This window comes from Nelumbo lutea, chromosome 5 (assembly GCF_056320005.1).
Source record: "Nelumbo lutea isolate HS-2025 chromosome 5, American lotus-T2T, whole genome shotgun sequence".
NCBI classification, from domain to species: domain Eukaryota; kingdom Viridiplantae; phylum Streptophyta; class Magnoliopsida; order Proteales; family Nelumbonaceae; genus Nelumbo; species Nelumbo lutea.
In genome coordinates, this window is record NC_142688.1 from 81,762,479 (window position 1) to 81,785,011 (window position 22,533).

At 39.9% G+C, this 22,533-nt stretch overlaps 1 protein-coding gene across 1 annotated transcript in view; it reads left to right on the plus strand.

Annotated features, from left to right (window-relative positions):
• LOC148853091 (uncharacterized) overlaps positions 1-22,533 on the plus strand; it is a 66,264-nt gene that overhangs the window by 34,555 nt on the left and 9,176 nt on the right. Inside the window, exons 17-19 of the mRNA XM_088946978.1 lie at positions 3,964-4,242; positions 7,568-7,684; positions 10,093-10,245. Of these exons, the coding sequence (XP_088803104.1) occupies positions 3,964-4,242; positions 7,568-7,684; positions 10,093-10,245 (549 nt within the window). The remainder of the gene's footprint in view (positions 1-3,963; positions 4,243-7,567; positions 7,685-10,092; positions 10,246-22,533) is intronic.

Consider the following 22,533-nt stretch of genomic DNA (forward strand, 5'->3'; position numbering starts at 1 on the left):
GGAGTATAAGAGAGTTTGCATGGCATACATATTCCCCAGTGAACACTACCAGCACTATATGGAGTACAAGAGATAGTATTATAACATAAATTGGTGATTATTGTAGATATGTGGAGTAACAATGTTATTGCCCACCAAACTTAGGCCCCGTTTGGTTCAGGGGAATAGGGGTCTGGAATTGGAATCGGAATGCGCTATTCTGATTCCAACTGTTTGGTTGAGTGGAATCGGAATCCCATTCCCATTCCTGCTGGAATGGCATTCCCCCATTTGAGGGAATGGCCATTCGCTGCCCCTCCCTTGGGAATGAAATCCCATTCCTATTGATTCAAATTCCCATTTCCATTCCTGTCTGAACCAAATAGACTATGGGAATAGATCACTCCGATTCCGATTCTGACTGCGAACGAAACGGACCCTTACATGATTACCACTTTGAGCTAGCTAAACATTCATTTCAAGCATGAAGTTAAATATTAGTTTTCTTTGTAAGCATGAAATTAAGTTGTTTTTATCAAAAAAAATACTAGTTTTCTTTGTGTAATAGATTATTTTGTTGATCTATTACAACCATTTAATTCTCTGTGAAATTTTGCTTTAACTATTCTATCATGAAGCTCTGAATCGTAAGGTTTACAGGGCAACTTTTGAACATATTCTTTTTTCTATAACCTTAGTTTCTTAGCTTTGTTTAGTAGATTTGGAACAAGTTAATAATTTAAAAGGGTGTACCTATGTTTCTTTTATCATTTCATAAAATATTATTCTATATTTTGCATATTTACAATGTTTCCACCATGTCTAATTTTTACAGTATTTCAATATGATATTTCTGACATTTCCGACATGTTTCTTATACTTGGACAACTGACATTTTAAACCTTGATATTCAGTCTTGAGTCCTGACAGAAAACATTCCAGATCTAACTACTTTTGTTGTTATCCCTGCACCGTCAAGTCAATTAGTAAGATGCTGATACACATTTAATTCATTTGGAAGGTTTTTGAGAGCAGTATGGTATCCTTGACACTTTTGTCATCTTGCTGAAGTGAAAATTAATCTTGCCATAACTCATAAACTTTATTAACATTGTTCTATCCAGAATACAAATGCTATACATTCTCCCAAATATCCTTCACTATTTGCAAGAACAAAAGATTACTGTTGATATTAAGGTCTATAATTTTCTACAGCCATGTTATAGTTTGGCCATTTTTTTGAACTCGCTCAGTATATCCACTAGAGAGATCAAGAGGATACCAAAGTTTTCATTTCGGTTTTAGGAAAACCTCTGTTGAGTTGGTCCATGGGGGCATAATTATTACAATTCGGTTCAATCAAAGTCATCTGAATGGTAAAAGTATTGTTTGGAGTTACTAGCAAACTGGACTTTGATTCCTTCTGGAAGAAGCCGAATCACTTCACTATGCTGAATAATAATGGACTGAACACCATACTAAAATGAGATCTAACTGGAACCACAATATCTACTTCCTTCAATAGGATCAAAACACCACAGGAATATCATGGAGGCAACCAGCCTTGTCTACAGATCACCATAGCACCAACAAGGAAGATTTGATGTGTAAACCACTGCACTGGAGTGGAACCATTTACTGATTCGAAAATATACGTGGATCACTTAAAGCCTTGCAGTACACAAGATATCACGATAGCCCTCCTTGCAACCTCAAGTAGGGAGTCTTTAAACCACCACAAACTTGACTATGTGGTCACCAAAGGTGACTATCCAATTAGTTGAGGTTGATGGTCTTCTCAGACCTGTTCTCGTATGAGACTGAGAATAAAAGAAAAGAAGGCTAATAGAAGATAGAAGAAAGAAAATGAGAAAAAGAAAGGATGCCGGTGCCTCACTCCTAGTGCCTGATAGTGAGAGACAAATACAAGTCTGTACATACTTAAGTTATAAAAGGGGTCAGACAAGAGTGCCTTTCTTTAAATTAGAGAAGTGTCTCAGCTACCCAAATTTCCACATACCTACTTAATACATAAACTCTAACAATCATGATATTCAATCATTTTATGGCATATCCATGACATGCTAATGCATGTGCTAGATTGGGTCTTTGAATAGAAAATACTAAAATGAAAACAATGAAAAAAACACCCACACTGTGCATGGCAGTCCAAATTTTGCAAGAGTGTCTTTCTGCAACAAGCCAAAAAAAGAAGGAAAAGGGAGAAGTCAAAAAACACCCTAAATCTACACTTTAGAATATCCATTATAGTCAAAACATCTGCATTAAAGGGAAGAGAAAAGATTGAGCTGAGATCTGTGGCTCAAGCAAAAATATTAGTTCTCAACAAAATTCAAATATTCATTATACCCAACCCGAAATAGAACCAACAAAACCCAAATCTACAATTTGGAAGCCTGCCACAACAAAAACCAACCAAGCAATGATCCCAAGCACCAAAAGTTCATATGGTTAGCCTGAAGCCACTCTAAATCACTTCAGTCTTGCCTTGACCACATAACTAGGGGAGAGATTGAGGATGATGTTGCATATAGAATTGGAGCAGGATGGGCAAAACAGACTGATGCATCTAGAGTCTTATGTAATAGGCGAATACCACATTGCCTAAAAGGAAAAATCTATATAACATTTGTAAGGCCAGCTATGTTGTATGGAGCAGGGTGTGGAGCAAGCAAGAAACAGCATGTCCAAAAAATGAATGTGACAGAAATGTGAATGCTAAGATGGATGAGTGGATTCATGTAGCTGACCCCATATAGTTAGGACAAGACTTGGATGATGATGAATGAGGTCAAGGTTGGGACCGGATTCTTTAGCCAGCATTATAGATTTCTTCTTTCTACCATACCATCTATTCACCTTACAGAGGTCTCCTAGCATGTTTCACAGATTTCTGCTCCCTTGACTCCCTTTGACCCACTTGTATCCCTTGCAAATAGTTGGAAGTTTCTCTTTTCTCCCTTTTTTCTAGTCATCTGTAGCTATAAGCCCAATGCCTTTCCCACCTTTCTTTTTATTTATTTTTTATTTTTTATCAACCACCAATTTAATGGGAATAGGTTCCAACTTGGTGAGAGTGGAGCCCTTGAATACCTCCCTGTCTTTGAACCACATTTTCCTAGCTTTAATTTGCATACGATTATGATCATAATATTAGTCATTTTTGTTGCACATTCATGATATGCTACTGGATCTGCTTGGCAGTTCTTTTCCTGGCTTGTTTGGGAGATCATTACATCCATTTGTTGCAATGGATATGCAATCTCTGAAACGGCACAAGATGCATCGGGAGGATCATTTCTTGAATTAATCAAGTTTATCCAGACTTTTTGAATCAGTTTTGGTTGCAACATTGAAAAAAAAGCTAATATTGAGGCTGGTTAGTGAATTAGTATTTGAGTATCATGTTAATGCAAACCCCATTATATTTGCTAGAAACACATATAAGTTGAATTTGTTATTCTGAAATTAGAAGCCCTAAATTTACAAAAGAAAGTACCACCTATCATATTAGATTCGATCTGTAGGGAATTTTAGTGAGAGATGTTGCAGTTAATGCAAACATGTAGTTAGGGCATCGACATGGCCTCTTTTCAGGTGGGCAGTGCTCACTATTGAAGCCTATCTAAGAGATCCTGTAAGTTAGAACTTAACCTTACATCTAAGCTGGGTTTGTATAATTTCCCAGCTGTATTTGTTTGACTAATCATAATCACAATGGCTATTTTTTAGTGTATGGTTCTGGTGTTTAGCATGTTCTACAATTAAAGTGTTGTTGCTGTGTTTATTATTAGTTGCCTTTTTCACCTGGATGGACCCAACAAAAAATTGGTGGGTTCTAACACTATCGGTGGTCCATGATTATTGACATTTACAACAACCTCCATGATCTATATTATTAATGTGTGAATGCTTAAGTTCCAGGACTAACACGAATCTTTTTTTTTTTTTTTTTTTATGTAGGCACTGGAAGCTACAAAGATGGTACTGGATATGACTGGAAATAAAAGGATAGATGCCAAATTATTGGAGAGGATAATAGTGGAGATGGAAGAAAGAACTTCAGGGCATTTTCTTTCTTCTTCTGCTTCTACTACTGATGAGTGTAATTGTCAAGTTCAAGTTCTTCCCAACAACCCTATTGGTCACTCTGTGCCTGAGTTAGAATATTCAGAATCTGGAATGGAAAGATCACAGGAAACTGAGCATTTGCTAGGGTTACTTGGAAAGGTTCTGCAGCAGGTATAAGGCATTTGTGGCATCTACTTCTCTTGTGGCTTTCTTTTGTTAACATAGCTGCAACTCATGTTTCTGGCATGTCTTGTGGCCTCTCTTTCCATGTAAACCATAAGATATTTTTTTGATCAGTAAAATTTCATTTAATTAAATTAGTTAATTAAACTCTTTACATAGTATTGCTTTTCTAAAGGAGTTCTGTCCCTTTAACAAATGAAAGTCCCCAATTACAAATCTGCCCCAAAAAAGTTGTTCCCTGTACATCCCTTGTTTCTAAGCACTCGTCCATCCAATTTGCTGTTCTCTTCACCCATCTAAAAGTTGCCTGCAGCTCCTTTGTTATGTTCTTGATCTCTCTTATAATGTACCTGTGAATCCACATGCTTGGATTTCTATCATTTGCCAAAGATATTATAAATTTTGAATCCCTTTTCACCCACTCAATTTGGAAGCCTTGTTGCTTTGCTTTGCTCATTCCTTGGAGCAATGCCATCACTTCAGCCCTTAAGGAATCCCCTACTCCAAGAGAACAAGAGACTAATGCCACCACCTTACATTTGTATCCCTGAAAATACCTCCAATTTAACTTCACTCTATTCATTGAGGGAGCATTCCATTCTGTGACACTTCTACCCTTCATGGTAGATGATGTAGCTACTTCTTTTCAAGCTCTTGGGACATCATCTAACGCAATCCCTTAATGTTTCTTGCCTAGTGTATAACCCTGATCTTTATATCCACTGCAATTTCTTCTTTGGATCTGCACCTTTCCTTAAAAATTCTGCCATCCCTTTATTCCTAAAGTGTCCAAATAATCGCTGTCCTTGCTGCCCTCCATTAAATTCTACCTCTCTTCTTTGGTTGTCAAAAAAAACTAGGGCTAAGTGCAATGTCTAAGGGTGACTGGTATAGAACAAAAAAAAATACAATTCGCAGAAGGAGAGGAGAGTAGTTAATAGGAAATTGTTTCACCCTTTGCCTTGCAAAGTGTGCACATATGAACCAAACCAAACCAAACTGTTTTATTACAGTTTGGTGCTGTTTCTAATACGGTTTGGAGACTTTGGACCTTTCTATGATTTACTTGGACTGGTATAGAACAAAATTTAATTAACTGGACATGAATAACATAGATATCAATGCCAATAGGACAATAACACCATAAGCATGAAATAATAAGCAATCTGTTGTTGCTTGCTCTAGTGTAGAGGCAGAATACAGGGCAATGGCTCATGGGGTTTGAGAGTTGCTATAGTTGAAGATCTTGTTAGCGGAAATGGTAATTCCAACAGAATAGTTGAAGATCTTCCTCTCCTTTCACTTTTTCTTGCTATTTCCTTCTCCTTTCCTCTCTCTTAGGCTTCTTCTCCTACATTCTCCTCTGCTCTCTCTAATGTTACCACTTCAAATCAAGAGGATTTTAGATGCCAAATAGGTGTATTTGGTGCCCATGTAAACATAAGATATTTATGTGTAAATGGCTTGAAGTTGAAATATACAGTATCCCAGTGAGATGGGTGACTTCTAGGGTTTAGCTGGTATCTCTTCCTAGTAGGCTCCACCTCACATTTGCTCTTGAATACTCTATATTGGAGGTAAGAGGGGGAATTCACAAATAGTGGTGACAGATGGTGAAGAAAATCCTTGGGTCTACTGCCATTCTCTCAGTAAGGCTAGATCCCTACTAGGTTGGTGTTTTAATAGCATAAGGTGCAAGGGGATTTCTGTGCCCTAGGTGCATAATTTTTCGAAGATCCAAAAAGAAAAATCAAATATGTGGAAACAAGAATTTTGAAAGGAGCTAATTGTTTTAAAAGCCTATTGGCTTTAGCTAAAATACATAAAAGCAAGGGAAATTGTGTAAAACTCACCATGACTTTTCAGCATTTCTCTTAAACTCACCATGACTTTTCAAAACATCTAGGGAACCCCATGTCAGTGATTTTTTGTTTTCCAAAACTCACCATCCGTTAGAGTACTGTTAGTGTTCATTGGCAGAAGTTGTCCACGTAAGCATAAATGCAGTTTTTATGACCAAACTTTCCCTGTATGGCATGTCAGCCTTATTAAACATATTTTTATGTGAGCCTATTTTTTATTCAATACACCTTTGTTCTAACTGACATCTGATAGAAGTAGATGTTGAGTCCTATAGAGCCATGTGTCCTCTTCTTGACCATAGATCTTTTCTTGATCTTAGTTGTTGTTGCATTTGAAATTAAAAGGGATAAAGTGACAGTCGAACTGTGCAAATAGATATGGAGTGTCAGATGAGTTTGATTTGAATCAAAAGCGTTTTTTTTTTTTTTAATTTGAAGCTCCTTTTTTACTTAAATATGTAAAATGGGCTGAAAAGTTTTTAGATTGAAATATTTGAGATATATTTTTGTTGTTTTTTATCAAAGTTTTGCTTTATTTTCCATTTACAACTGAACAAAGGGTAAAATAGTAATCTACCAACATCCGTTAGTCTATTTAATGTCAACTTACTGACATGGGGTTCCTTGGATGTTTTGAAAAGTTATGCTGAGCTTAAGAGAAATGCTGAAAAGTCATGGTGAGTTTTAGACAATTTCCCTAAAAACAATAGATCGAATATATTCAAAGTGAAAATGTAGAAATCAAATCAAACATAATTAAAACATATTCATGCACTTAACAATTCAGGCATGTGAAACTTCAATTTGTTTCTCTCTCAATTGCATTACTTCAGCTCGCTTCACTCACTCAACACTTCGACAGAACCTCTTCTTTTGCTTAGTCAAAATCCTTAGGACTTCTTTGAGCTTGCCTCAAGGAGCTTAGTTGTTTGTCTGAGGTGGAGCCCTATCCTAGGCTCAAGTTAGTTGGGTGTCTGTGAACTAAGGTGCACAAGACCACAAGTGGGCTGAGGTTCACCGGGCACAAAGGCACTAAGACTGGGCTCAAGCTAGTCACATATACCTTCAAATGCGCCTTGCCTATTCACCTAGGGAACCCCATGTCAGTGATTTGCTAATGATCTAACAGTCTCTCAAACCAGAAGAGGGGTTTAGAGGGATGAACTATTTTGTGGCTTTGGTTTACCTCAGTAAGGAGTTTGGGGGTCATTATAATTGATGCATAAGAAGGCTATTTTTGACATCCTTTCTCCCTTTTTTAATCGCTATTCTCATACACGTACTCTCCTTATTTGGTTTGAAGCATTGGTGATTCTCTCTATCGTTTTTTTTTTGTCGACTTTGTTTGCTGTTTTGTAAACAAAGGCTCACATATACAGTCACTCGTTACAACAGACTTGTTAATACCTGTTGATCTATTTTTGCTTCTAATTTATTCTTTTTTTGTCTAGGTTGTTCGTAGTGGTTCGGGAGAAGATTTGTGGGGTTTATATGCAAGGTGGCACAAAATTAAAGGGGACCTCACAATGTGTGCTGAAGCCCTATTAAAACAAGTTAGAGCATACCAGGTACAACTATGAATTCTGTATTCTAGTTTTGAGTGATATGTTTTTGCTGCTTGCATGTATTTGCCTTTTTCATAGATATTATGGAACTAGAAATGTCATATTGTTAGTTTCCACAGTAATTTTCCTGTAAATATGTTTTTTCTACTTGGTAGCACTGTTGATTTTCTAAGAGATGAGAATAATTTCCCTTTTTATTTTGGTAGTTTGTTTGCAATGTTTCAAAACACAGAGGTGTGATTCAAGGGCTTCCACCATCTGGAAGTATAGAGTGTAGTTTAGAAAGCAAGATGTATAAGCCTCTTTAGGAGGGGGAGGAGGAAGAAGAAGAATAGGGACAACAAGAGGAAGAGGAAGAAAGTGGAGAAGATAAATTTTAAAAGTTTTAATATAATAAAAGTTTTGTTTATCTATACTTCTATTAAAAGTTTGAATGAGGTCTAGATTCTGGACTTTTTTGGACTAAAATACCCCTATTTTTGAATTTAGTCCCTCTTTATTATGTGGTCAAAAAAATATTTCAAACTACTGCTTTTATTAAATTCATTCTATTTTCTCTCATTAAGTCTCATATTAAGGTATTAATGCACATTCTCTCACTAAATCCTATATTTAAGGTACATTAAATAAACGAGCTTTGTGGATTTTTCTTGAGTAAAACCCCCTACTTATGAATTCAGTCCCTTTCTTACTGTGTGCGTAGAAAATATAATTTAAGTTAATATAACTTTCCACTTCATTAAGGTGTTAACTCCCATTCTCTCTCCTTAGATACCTTATTTTGAAGTATTTTTGTTTCTCTCTAATAAGTTCTACTAATTAAATCTATATCCAATAATTTTAATAATATAAAACATGTATTCAAAAATCAACATGAAAAATAAACCCCCTTTGTTTCGGTCATGGTTAAGTAGTTCATCTTCATCCATCCATGTCAAATGGGTCAACCAATGGCCTGATAGTTAAATAATAAATGTTTCTCTACATCTCTACAGCTAGCACTTATGCATACATACTTATATAGATACATATTTGCATAAACGTATGCATGTACAATTATACACATACATTTATGTCAAGTTTTGTTGTGGGGCTATTGACAAACCTAAGTCCAACTCCAACCCAAGTGCACCAGATTTCAGTGTGGTTTGGGCCTAGGTTGGATAGATGAGGCTTGACTTTGTTCTCAAGCCCATAGTTTTCAATGCGTCTAGGCAATTCTAGGCGACACTGGGGTGCCTAGTCGCCTAGGCGATAAAAAATTTATCATATAAAACCTAACTTTTGATAAATATTCAAAAGGTTATTAACTCTATAATAAGTATTTAATAGAGCAATTTCATATCAATTAGCAGTTAAAGAAGGTTATTAACTTTACATGATAAATATTCAAGATGGAAAGTAAAATAGAAAAAAACAAGGATGGAGTGTCTGTTTTATTTAATTAGAGAGAGAATAGAAAATAAGAACCTCTTTATAATTCTATTCTTTCTTGCTTTCTTTTCCTCTCATCAAAACCTGTTGATCTTTTAAATTTCATTAGTAAAACATTAAAACAAAGTATAGTTGATATATATATATATATATATATATATATATTTATAGCATATAATAAAATCTTTTAACACATACATTAATAAGATACAACAATATAAATGATATTATAAAAGGCACCCACTTTGTCATTTTTTGTTGCCTAGGTGGGTGCTTAGTTGCCTAGACTAGAAGGGTGCCTAGTTGCTAAAAGTCGAGGATTTTGGGTGAGGTGCCTAGTCGCCTAGGTGATGCCTTGACAACTATGCTCAAGTCTATGGCCCAATGCATAGTCCAAGCCATCTCTCCTCTTATTTGGCATGATCTAGTCCAAGCCACTCAAATTGTTCTCTTGCTAAATATCTTCTCTAAATGGGAACAATTATTTGGAGTGGGCACAATCCACTTTCATGCTTTTTGGGATCATTTAGAATATGGACATTAGACTTATATTGGCAGCCAACCCTACGGCCCAATGCATAGGGTTGGGCCTGGGTTGAGCTTAAGTATGACTATTTCTCACCTTTTATTTGGCATGATCTAGTCCAAGCACTCAAATTGTTCTCTTGCTAAAGATCTTCTCTAAATGGAAACAATTATTTGGAGTGGACACAATCCACTTTCATGCTTCTTGGGATCATTTAGAATATGAACATTCGACTTATATTGGCAGCCAACCCTAGACTGAAGGAATTCTTCATACCAGCTTACTGTAGATTCTTTTAGCATCAAGAAAAAAAATTTTAATTCATCATTTGTTAAATAAATATGAATAAAAAATATTCTATCATTCAAATGCTTCTAACTGAGGATCCTCTTGGCAACTTTGATGTTTCTAACCTCTATGTTATCCATATTTAATTAAATATTGTTGACAGGGAGCTGATTTATGGAGTAACAGAGAACGGTTTAAGAAATTTGCTCATGCCTCTTGGCAACTTTGTAAGGTCTACATTGAAATTTCATCATCTACGAAAAGTTGTCGAGAACTCATTGCAGCTGAGATGCACCTGAAAAACACGGTTAAGCAGGTATTGTCTGTCCTCTCATATATTCAAGAGATGTTCTTATGTTGGTAATAGAAGTCAATCTTGCTAGTAATGTTTATTTTCACACAACCTTGGCATTTATCCATGTTAATGATTGAGGCTAAAAAGCATCCTTGCGAAGTCATTATTTTACCCTTTATTCAAAAATATTATTTTATATTGTATTCAAAAGTGAATGAAGTTAAAAGTAAGGCTTATGATGAGATTTACCATAAACTAAGCACTAAAGAGGGAGAAAAAGGAATGTATAAAAAGCTGAGAGAAAGGAAAGGCAATGATTTAAACCATGTTAGATGCAAAGATGAAGATCAAAGAGTCTTGGTAAAAGATAGGGAAATCAAACAACAATGGAAAAACTATTTTGAAAAATTATTAAATGAATAGTAGGGAGAGGGTGCAAATGGAGGAGAATCTAGCAATACAAGAAGTGTTAACAATAATTTGTACCTTCCTAGAGTTAGACCTATTGAAGTAGAAGAGTCATTAAATAAAATGTACAAGGGAAAGGTAGTAGGACGTAATGGAAAGGTATGGGAGAGGTAGGCTTGTTATAACCGAGCTATTTAATAAGATAGTGAAAGGAACGAAGATGCCTGATGATTGGAGAAACAACAATATGATGCCTATATTTTAAGAACAAAGGTGATATACAAAGTTGTATATTGGGGGATTAAACTTATGAGCCACACTATGAAACTTTGGGGGAGAATAATTGAACAAAGATTATCACTTGAAACAAGTGTATTAGAGAATCAATTTGGCTTTATGATAGGGAAATCAGCCATGGAAGCTATATTTATTTTGAGTTAATTGGTAGAAAAGTTTATAGAGAAGAAGGTGTTCATTGATCTAGAAAAGGCATATGATAAAGTTCCTAAAGAGATAATATGGTGGGTCTTGGAAAAGAAAGGGGTTCAAAATAGGTATACAGACCTAATTAAGGATATGCATGAGGGGAAAACAACCAATGTTAGAACGCCAGTTGGAGAGACTTCATATTTTATAGTTACTATGGGTTTTAACCAAGGTTCCGCATTTAGCTCTTATCTATTTGTACTGATTATAAGTGAATTGACTAGAGATATTTAAGAGGAAGTTCAATGATGCATGTTGTTTGTAGATGGCATTGTTTTAATTGATGAAACTAATGAAGGTTTAAATGCAAAATTAAGCTCATGGATAAATGCCTTAGAAACAGAGTATATGACATGTAAATTTAGAAATAAAAGGAGTGTAAATCAAGATACACTTTGGATTGTAGTCCAAGAGTTAACTCAATGTCACCATTTTCGGTACCTTGGTTCAATAATTCATAACAAGGGAGAGACTGAGGAGGATATCACCGAAGGAATTAGAGCAGGCTGGGCAAAATAGAAGGGTGCATTTGGAGCCCACTATGTTGTATGCAGAGTATAGGGCAGTCAAGAAGCAGCATGCCCAGAAAATGAATGTGGGAGAAATGTGAATGCTAAGATGAATGAGTTGAGAAACTACTACTTGAAGAGGCCTTTGTGCAGACCAAGTGACGGGGATTAATTTCCTCCAACCCGAGGAGACAGAGAGCTCCAAATTTTCTGAACAGGGAGTGACAACCAATCTTCCTCGTTTGAATACCCCTCTCCACCCTCAGTTGACCTCAGGTAATTCTGTTAACTCTATCAATTCAGTTTTTGCTACTGTGTCCCTTGTTCCAGATTCCTTTCTCAACCAAGTGTCCGAGACCCATGGTCAAAAAGCCACAGTGAGGGTACAAGGGGATAAGGAAGGGGAGGAAGTGGTGGAGAAAACTTGTAGGGAGACAAAGAATTGGGAAATCATTGAGGGTCTAATGGGTGAAGTGGAGAGGAAGGAAATGCAAAGGGGGATTACAGAAGGGGTAGAAAGGACAAATGATGGAGGAAATAAGGAAAGGATTGAGAAGATTCCTAGGAGTGAGAAGAGAGGAACATTAGATAAGAAGGAAACTAGCAAGGAAGAGTCAGTTGTAGAATTTGTGCAAAAGCTGGGATGCAAACTGAAGAATCCAAATGACCTAAAAGGTTTTTTGCAAAAAATAAGAGGATAGTAAGATAAAAAAAAAGAAAGTTGAGTGAAGTCAAGAGGTTGAAAAGAGATATTGAGGGGGACAAGAAGTTTGAGGTGAGAGGGTATAGAAGGAAAGGGGTTAAGTAGAGGCTGGAGGAGTTGGGATTGAGCTTGAGAAGTTAAAATGAGAATTCTAAGTTGGAATGTGAGGGGCTTGGGCAGTGTAAGGAAGAGAGCAACAGTTAAAGAGGTGATTGAGAAGTTTAACCCGGATGTGGTAATGATCCAGGAGTCTAAAAGAATGGATATTGATTGCAGATGGGAAAGGAGTGTGTGGAGAGATAGGGAAATAAAGTGGGTGGCCGCTCCATCATGGGGATCCTCAGGTGGGATTGTAACATTGTGGAAAGAAGATATACTAATCGACTTGGAGTTGCTAATATGAATTCTCTGTCTCCTTGAAGTTCAAACAAGTGGAAGATGGGTACGAATGGGTACTAACAAATGTTTATGGCCCCAATGACTATTGGCAGAGGAAGAAATTGTGGGAGGAATTGAGTGATGTTAGGGGCCTCTGGGAGGGACCTTGGTGTGTGGGAGGGGATTTTAATGTAGTGCGGTTTATAGAGGAAACCAACAACCCTAGGCAGATAGTGACAACAAGTATGAGAAAGTTCAACCATTTTGTGGATACCTTGGAGCTTAAAGAACTTCCACTCCTAAATAATAGCTTCACTTGGTCCAACCTTCAATCGAGGCCAATATACTCCAAGCTGGGCAGGTTCTTGTTCTCAACAGACTAGGAGGAACATTGGGGTAACCTAGTATCTAGGGCACTTCCAAGAATTACTTCAGACCATTGGCCTATAGTGATGTGTACGGAGGAATTGAGAGGTGATGGACCCACTCCATTCAGGCTTGAAAATATGTGGTTGACCCGTCCGGGGTTCAGTGAGAAGATCAGGGAGTGGTGGGAGCAATTTAATCCAGTAGTAGAATGGGAGGGAATGAGGTTCCACAAGAAACTTCAATTTCTAAAATCACAATTAAAGGAGTGGAATAGGTTGGAGTTTGGAAGAATAGAGGAAAGGAAACAAGTCTTGTTGGAGCAGATTGAGGATTTGGATATGAAGGAGGAGAGGGGATCCTTTGGAGAGGAAGACAGGAAAATGAGATGGGACTTGAGGAGGCAGATGAAGGATATTCTGATTAAGGAGGAAATAAGTTGGAGGCAAAAATCCAGGTGTAAGTGGCTAAAGGAGGCAGATAGAAACACTAGATTTTTCCATTCAATGGCAAATGAGAGGAGAAAAAAGAATCTCATATCAAAATTGGAAGTAGGAGCAGTCTTGTCAAACTCGACAGAAATAGTAGAGGCCTTAGTAATTCATTTCAAATCTATATTCAGAAGGCCTTTGAGTGAGAAGGTGTGGTTGGAGGGTTTGGATTGGCCGACTCTAAGTGCAGAGAACAGAGAGTGGTTGGAAAAGATGTTTGATATGGAAGAGATAAAGGAAGCAGTATTCTCAATGGATAGGACAAAAGCTCCAGGCCCAGATGGCTTTACAATGGCTTTTTATCAGGATTGCTAGGATATTGTGGAGAAGGATCTTAGGTCAGTCTTTTGAGGAGTTTCACAATAGAGGAATAATTAATCCGAGCATGAACTCAACTTTCATTGCTTTGGTCCCAAAGAAGAAAGAGGCATCACAACCTAAGGATTTCAGACCTATTAGCTTGGTGAATAGCTTGTATAAAATAATTGCAAAAGTGTTGTCTCTCAGGATAAAGAAGGTCTTCCCCTCTATTATTGCACCCAACCAAGGAGCCTTTGTAGAGGGAAGACAGATCACTGATCAAATCCTCATTGCAAATGAGAGTTTGGAGAGCTTCAGGAAATCTAAGAAGAAGGGAGTGGTATGCAAATTGGATTTGGAGAAGGTTTATGACCTAGTGGATTGGTCTTTTTTAGTGGAGGTGTTGAGAAGCTATGGCTTTGGAGAAAGGTAGTGTAAATGGATTTGGGGCTGTATTAGGATTTGTGACTATTCTATCTTGGTGAATGGAATAGTGGTTGACTTCTTTCCTGCTTTGAGAGGTATAAGACAAGGAGACCCATTCTCCCCCTTTCTTTTTACCCTGATTGTTGATGTACTTGGGAGATTGATCCATAGAGCAGACTCGAGGAATCTGATAAAAGGGTGGAGAGTTGGAAGGGAGGAGGTACCACCGCACATCTCTAGTTTGCAGATGACACAATTTTGTTTTGTGAGGGTGGGAATATAAGCTGGATCTGAAATTTAAAATTAGCAATACAACTCTTTTGAGCAGATGTCTAGCCTTAAGGTGAACTTTGATAACAGTTGTGTGGTGGGGGGGGGTGAATGTGGAGGAGAGGGAATTAAGGAATTTTGCAGGTGTGTTAGGTTGTGCAATCTCAGATTGGCCTTTGACGTACACGTACTTGGGCCTCCCTTTAAGAGATAATCCTAAGAACGAAAGCTTTTGGACTCCGGTAGTGGAGAGATTTGAGAAGAGGCTTTCGTCCTGGAAGAGAAATTATCTTTCCTTAGGTGGGAGAGTCACTCTGATTAGGTCCTCCCTAGCTAACTTACCTGTTTATTATTTGTCAGTGTTTAAGATCCCCACTAAGATCTACAACTTATTGGAAAATATTATGATTCGGCCTGCCCTTGAATTTTGTTAGTCTGATAACAGCCAAGAAGAGAGAAGAAGAAAGAAGAAAGAAAGAGAGAGAAAAGAGGAAAAAAGGAGAGAAGAAAAGTCAGGTTCGAATGAGAGAAAAATTACCCCTCCCATTTGGCCAGACATGTTTTATATTACTAACATATTGGAAAAGACACATGTGCCCTTACTTAAGTGAGGGACACTAGTTCTAATATAATATTACAGATCAGCAACCTCAACATAAGTATAAAGACAGAAATACCCCTACATACTCGACACTAACACTCCCCCTCAAGCTGGTGAGTATATATCATATAATCCCAGCTTGTTACATATGTAGTCCACTCTTCCCCGACTCAACCCTTTAGTAAATAAGTCTGCCCACTGGTTCCCTATGTTAACATATGCAGTGTCTATCACTCCATTCAGCACCTTCTCTCTCACAAAGTGACAGTCAACCTCTATGTGTGTTAGGAACTGCCTAACTCAGGGACTCTTTCGAGGGAGCCTGCCTCCTGAATGAGAGAGAGAGAGAGAGAGAGAGAGATTGTATTCCCAAATCATAATTCCCTCCTAACTTCCTTTCCTTATGTATATACTGTTGTTACAATTTTGTTGTACCAGCCTCTCCACTTGTCCAGTCCACTTGTCTAGTTTGTTATTTAGTTTGTTCTAGTGGTTGGCTGTTAGTTACATTTTTTAAAGGATGGCGTGGCCTTTTCTTGTACACTTGTATTCCCTTTATTTGTGTCTCAACAGTTCCTCCTCCCTTGAAAGCGACCTTGCCCTCAAGGTCAAGATGTGGGAATCTATTCTGTAAATCCAAGTAAGGTTCCCAAGTTGCATCCTCAATTGGGAGACCTGACCATACTACCACCAATGTCTCTGGTTCGATGTGATTCCCTTTGCGTATCCACCTGAATTCTGTTATCTGAGTGGGCTCAGTTTGAACTTGGCCATCTTCCAAGAATGATGGGAGGGTGGTTGTTGTTATTGCCCCTGTTTTTGACCATTTCTTCAGTAGGAATACATGGAATACAGGATGCAATTTTGATGTTGCTGGGAGGTCAAGCCTGTATGCCACCGACCCAATGTGTTCCACAATCCGAAATGGGCCGAAGTACCTAGGGCTCAGCTTGTTCCACCGGTGGCCTGCTACTGAAACTTGCTTGTATGATTGTAATTTAAGGAAGACTTGCTCCCCAATCTGGTGCTAGACAGGCCTATGCTTTCCGTTGTAGGAGTCTGCCATCCATTGTTGGGTTCGATGGAGGTGGGATTTGAGATCTTGTAACACCCTATCTCGCTGGAGGAGTTGGTCTTCTACTGCTGCTACTGCTGTATACCCTTTCTCATATGGGAATAGGGGAGGTGGGTCTCATCCATATAGAGCTCGGAAGGGAGTCGTTCCTGCTGCACTATGATACATGGTATTGTACCATCATTATGCCCAATGGAGCCACTTGAGCCACTGACGTGGCCTATCCCCTGCATAGCACCTTAGATAGGTTTCCAAACTCCGGTTGACCACCTTAGACTGGTGGTACCATGTAGTCGTGCCACCTCCTTAGTAAAAATCTCAGCCACCATGGAGGCTGTAAAGGGCTGGGACAGAGGGAGGAAATGGCAGTATTTGGTGAATCTATCAACCACTACGAGAATGACGTACTTGCCATAGGAAAGGGGAAGCCTCGTTATAAAGTCCATGGATATATCTGCCCACACTTGTGTAGGAATTGGGAGTGGTTGTAGCAACCCTGCTGGAGACCGGGTATCCGCCTTATTTTTTTGGCAAATGACGCATTTGGCTATGAACTTTTGGACCGAATTTCGCATGCCTTTCCAGTGGAATTGGGTGGCTAGTCTCTTGTAAGTGCGCAGGATCCCTGAGTGTCCTGCTGGGGATGAGTGGAACACTTCCAGAAGCTGCTGAATATGGGCTGAATCCTGTGGTATCACCATTTGGCGTTTATACAACAGCAAGTTTTTCTCCACTGTGTACCCTGGGTGGCTAGTAGGGTCCTCTTGGACCTGTGAACACAACTTGCTCAGTTGTGGGTGCCTTTTAGCTTCTTCCCTTAGCTGACCCATGAAGGAACATGTTGGGCCAGTGAGAAGTAATGGAAATAGTTGTGACTGGCGTGACAGTGCATCCGCCACCTTGTTAGTGTGCCCTGCCTTGTATTTAATGACATAATTGTAGCCAAGTAATTTGGCTATCCATCGCTGCTGTTCCGGGGATAGTACGGATTGCTCCAACAGAAATTTCAGGCTCTGGTGGTCAATTCGTATGATGAACCTCCTTCCTAGAAGGTAGGGCCACCACCTCTGAACTGCGAGAACAATTGCTATCAATTCACGTTCGTATACTGATTTGGCCCATTTCTGTGCTGCCATTGCTTTGCCGAAAAACGCTAGTGGCCTTTCTTCTTGCATGAGGACTGCACCAACTCCTTGGCTTGACGCATCACATTCAATGATGAAGTCCTTTGAGAAGTCTGGAAGTGCGAGAGTCGGTGGGGATGAGACAGTTGTTTTGAGTGTCTCGAAGGCCTGTTGGGCCTCCCTAGTCCAGCAGAACCCATTCTTCTTAAGTAGACTTGTCAAGGGGGCAGCAATCAGTCCATACCCTCTAATGAATCGCCGTTAGTACCCTGTTAAACCTAAGAAGCCTCGTAACTCCTTAACATTTTGAGGTCGGGACCAATTTATCATGCTTGAGATCTTTTCCGGGTCTGTTGCTACAATGCCGTTTTCGACCACGTGCCCTAAATAGTATACGTGTGTCTGTCCAAATGCGCATTTTGAGTCCTTTGCAAGGAGTTAATGAGTCCTTAGCAGTTCCAAGGTGATTTGTAGATGTACTAGGTGTTCGTCCCATGTAGCGCTATATACAAGTATATCATAAAAAAAAGCGAGTATAAATTTGTGCAAATGGGATCGAAATATGTCATTCATAAGGGCTTGGAACGTAGCTGGCGCATTGGTCAACCCAAACGGCATAACCAGAAATTCATAATGCCCTTCGTGTGTACGAAAGGTAGTCTTGTGAATGTCTCCCTCATGGACCCGAATTTGATGATATCCCGATCTCAGGTCTAGTTTAGAGAATATGGTGGCCATGCTGAGTTCATCGATTACTGGTATGGGAAATCGATCCTTCACAGTAATGTTGTTCAGAGCTCTATAGTCTATACAAAACCGCCATGTCTCATCCTTCTTTTTCACAAGTAATACTGGCGAGGAGAATGGGCTTTGGCTGGGTTGTATAATTTTTCTGTCAAGCATATCTTGCAATTGCCTCTCAATCTCTAGTTTATGAAAATAGGGGTAACGATAGGGCCTTACATTTGTGGGTGCAGTTCCGGGCAGCAATGGAATGCAATGATCATGGGCACGTTTCAGTGGTAGTTCCTTAGGTTCTTGGAAGATCACTGAGAACTTCTAAAGTAGCTGCTGTAGTTGTGTGCAGCCTTCTTCGCATCTGCTTCCTTGGGCTAGAATGGGGCCGTTCCTACGGGAGTTTATCTGAATTAAAACGATGTGGGCTAGGTCTGCTGCCTTTTTACTTAGGGACGCAAGACTAATAGGCCCTGGACCCTTGGACAACTGCCCTTGAATATGCACCTATGAGCTGCCCACTTGAAAATCCATGGTGAGACGGGCCCAATCACATATCACCGGCCCTAGTTTCCTTAACCATTGGACTACATCTGCTCCACTGGTTTCCAGGGGGTGCAGATCTACCTCGAACTCGTGTTCTTGTATCTTCATCTTTAATTCTGTGCACGTACTATCGCACACCAGGTTGCTCCTTTTAGCTATGTGCACCTGGAAGGCTGTACATGGTTGGACCGGAATCCCTAGTTGTCTGACCAATGTTTTGGTAATGAAATTGAGGGTGCTGCCACTATCTATCAGAACCGACACATGGCACCCTTGTACCGGTCTGGTTACTCATAGTTTGAGAAGAAGCAAGACCGATCAAGGCTTGCAGTGATACTTCTGGGTATTCCTTTGTCCATTGCCCCCATTCTTGGTTGTCTATTGGCTCTTCAATGTCTGTTGATTGCTCGACATATTCGGTTTTAGGTTGAAGGAAGAAAACTTGAGGGATCTTGCAGTGATGGCCTGGCCCGAATTTGTCTCCACATGCATAACAAAGGCCCTTTTCCCGTCGGGCTTGCATCTCATCCCATGTTAACCTCTTGGCTGAGCCGGGGCCTGAACCAGAGTTGGCGTCCTTGCCTGTGATTCCTACTCCTGACCTAGGCTCCGGTTTACCTAAGATACCTGGTTCTGGGTTCGGTATACCTGGTCTGATCGCAGCTCCCAGAGGTTGATTAATCCTTCTTGCCCAATTCAGTTTGTCTTCATGTAGTCAAGCTAATGATGCTACTTCAAGAACGGTGGTGGGTTGCATGGCTTTTACCTCCAGCCACAATTCTTCCCTGAGTCCACCAACAAAACTACCGACAAGCGCGTTTTCTGGCCAGCCTTGCACGCGCACAACTAATCTTTCGAACGCCATCTGATAATCTTGGACGGAGCCAGCGTGTCGTAGCTTAGCGAGGCTTTCATCATAGTTCTCAAAAGCCGAGACTCCAAATCGCATGGTTAAGGCGTCAGTGAAGTCTGCCCATGTGGCTCTTGTGTGTCGTCGCCGGTACCACTAGTACCAGACGATCGCCTCTCCTTCCAGGTGTGCAGAAGCTAATGGGACACGATCAGGTCCCTGTGTGTCGTGGTAATCGAAGTACCTTTTTGTTCGTAGAAGCTAGGATGTGGGATCTCCCCCTGCGAAGATGGGAAACTCGATTCTTGCTGTTCTTGATCCGCTTCAATGACTGGTGTCACTGCGTTCTTCCTGAATTGGCGCAGGTGGTGCCTGTGCCAGTCGTTCAAGCAAGGATGCAAAGCTTTCTTTGATTTCTTTGACGTTAGCCGATATTCTTTGCATTTCTCCTTCCATGTTGTCGACTCTGTTCTCCATTGCGGATGACCTTGTGCTTGGGATCTTGGCTCTGATACCAACTTGTTAGGAACTGCCTAACTCAGGCACTCTTTCGAGGGAGCATGCCTCCTGAATTAGATAGAGAAAGATAGAGAGAGAGAGAGAGAGAGAGAGAGAGAGAGAGAGAGAGAAAGAAAGATTGTATTCCCATATCATAATCCCCTCCTAACTTCCTTTCCTTATTTATATACTGCTGTTACAATTCTGTTGTACCAGTCTCTCCACTTGTCTAGTCCACTTGTCTAGTCCACTTGTCTAGTTTGTTATTTAGTTTGTTCTAGTGGTTGGCTGTTAGTTACATTCTTTAAAGGCTGGCATGGCCTTTTCTTGTACACTTGTATCCCCTTTATTTGTGTCTCAACAATGTGCTTGGTTCTTTCATGAAACACCGGATTAGAAGAAATATGAATTGCAGCCTGATTGTCACAATAGAGCTTCATTGGAGTGTTAACATTGCATCCTATCTCCTGTAAAAGGTTCCTTAGCCACACTAATTCACAAGTTGTATGTGTCATAGTTCTATATTCTGCCTTTGCACTGCTTCTCGCCACAACTGTCTGCTTCTTACTTTTCCATGTCACTAGATTACCCCCAAGAAAAGTGCAATATCCTGTGGTAGACCTCCTATCAAACATAGAACCGGCCCAGTCAGCATCAGTATATCCTTCTATTTCAAGTTTTCCACCACTTTTGTATATCAAACCACGACCAGGAGCCCCTTTTAAATACCTCACAATTCTTAGAACCACATCCCAATGAGGAACCGGAGGTTTCTGCATGAACTGACTTACCACACTAACCACAAATGAAATATCTGGCCAAGTAATGGTTAGGTAGTTCAGTTTACCTACAAGTTGCCGGTATCTGCCAGGGTCTTCAAACACTTCACCCATATCACTGCTCAACTTAGTATTTGTTTCCATAGGTGTTTCAGCTGGTTTAGCACATAACAAACCTGTTTCCTCCAGCAAATCAAGCACATATTTCCTCTGACACAAATTAATACCACGCTTAGACCTTGCTACTTCTATCCCCAAGAAATATTTCAATTTACCAAGGTCCTTTGTTTGAAAATGTTCCTGTAGAAAAGTCTTCAACCTGTTAATGCCCATTTTATCATTCCCAGTAATAACAATATCATCTGCATATACCACCAATAGGATTTTTTCTGCCTAAGAGTCATGACTGAAGACTGAATGATCAACTTGGCACTGTTTCATACCAAACTTCTTTACCACCTCACCGAACCTACCAAACCATGCTCAAGGAGACTGTTTAAGCCCATAAATAGCCTTCTTTAAAATTTGCATACCTTACCATCCTCCCCCTGAGCAACAAACCCCGGTGGTTGCTCCATATAGACCTCCTCGAGCAAATCACCATGCAAGAAAGCATTCTTGATATCAAGCTGATAGAGGGGCCAATCATACATAGCAGCAAGAGAGATCACAATACGAATCGAACCTATCTTAGCAATTGGGGAGAAGGTCTCTGTGTAGTCAATACCATAGGTTTGGGAGTACCCTTTTACAACCAATCTAGCTTTCAGGCGCTCTACACTACCATCAGGTAAATACTTAACAGTATAAACCCACTTACAACCGACAGCCTGCTTCCCAGGAGGAAGAGTGGTGAGGTCCCAAGTATGATTATGAGTTAGAGCTGAGAGTTCTTCCATTGCACAACACCACCCTGGAGAGGCAAGGGCTTCCTGGACATCCTTAGGGACAACAACCGAGGATAACAAAGAAATAAACTGGCAATGAGAAGGGGGAACGGTGAGTGAGTGAAACATAATTAGAAATAGGATGAAGGGTACAAGTGCGTTTGCCTTTCCGCAAGGCAATGGGATGATCAAGATCAAATACTGGGTTTGGGGCTAGTGTGGAGACAACTGCCGGATCTGTCGACGTTGATGGAGCTGGAGGAGTAGTAGTCGATACATGTGGGCGATGTGTATACACTTGATGGATAGGTGGTCGTTCAACAGGTGGTGGCACTGGAGGCAAGGACTTGGTCACAGCTAGAACAAGGGGAACAGAATCCGCAACTGGAAGTGGAAGAGGAGGTGATGAAGAGGAAGAAGCATCACTGGACCCCAAGAAAAACGTAGTAGACTCAAAGAAGGTAACATCAGCACACACAAAGGAATGTCGATAACTAGGATGATAACACTTATACCCTTTTTGGGTCTAGGAATAGCTAAGGAAGATACACTTAATGGATCGTGCATCTAACTTGTCCTTCCCGGGGCCTAGATTATGGACGAAGTAGACACACCCAAAAACCTGAGGAGAAAGAGGAAACAGAGACAAGGTGGGAAACAAGGTAGTGAATGGGGAATGACCATCAAGGATAGACATGGGCATCCGATTAATCAAGAAGCAAGAAGTAAGCACCGCATCACTCATGTGATGCATGAGGGGTCGAGCTATTTCCAAAAGATGACGATTTTTTCTCTCAGCCACTCTATTTTGTTGTGGGGTGTGGGTACATGAGGTCTGATGTATAATGCCATGTTGGTCCAAGTATTCTTGAAATGA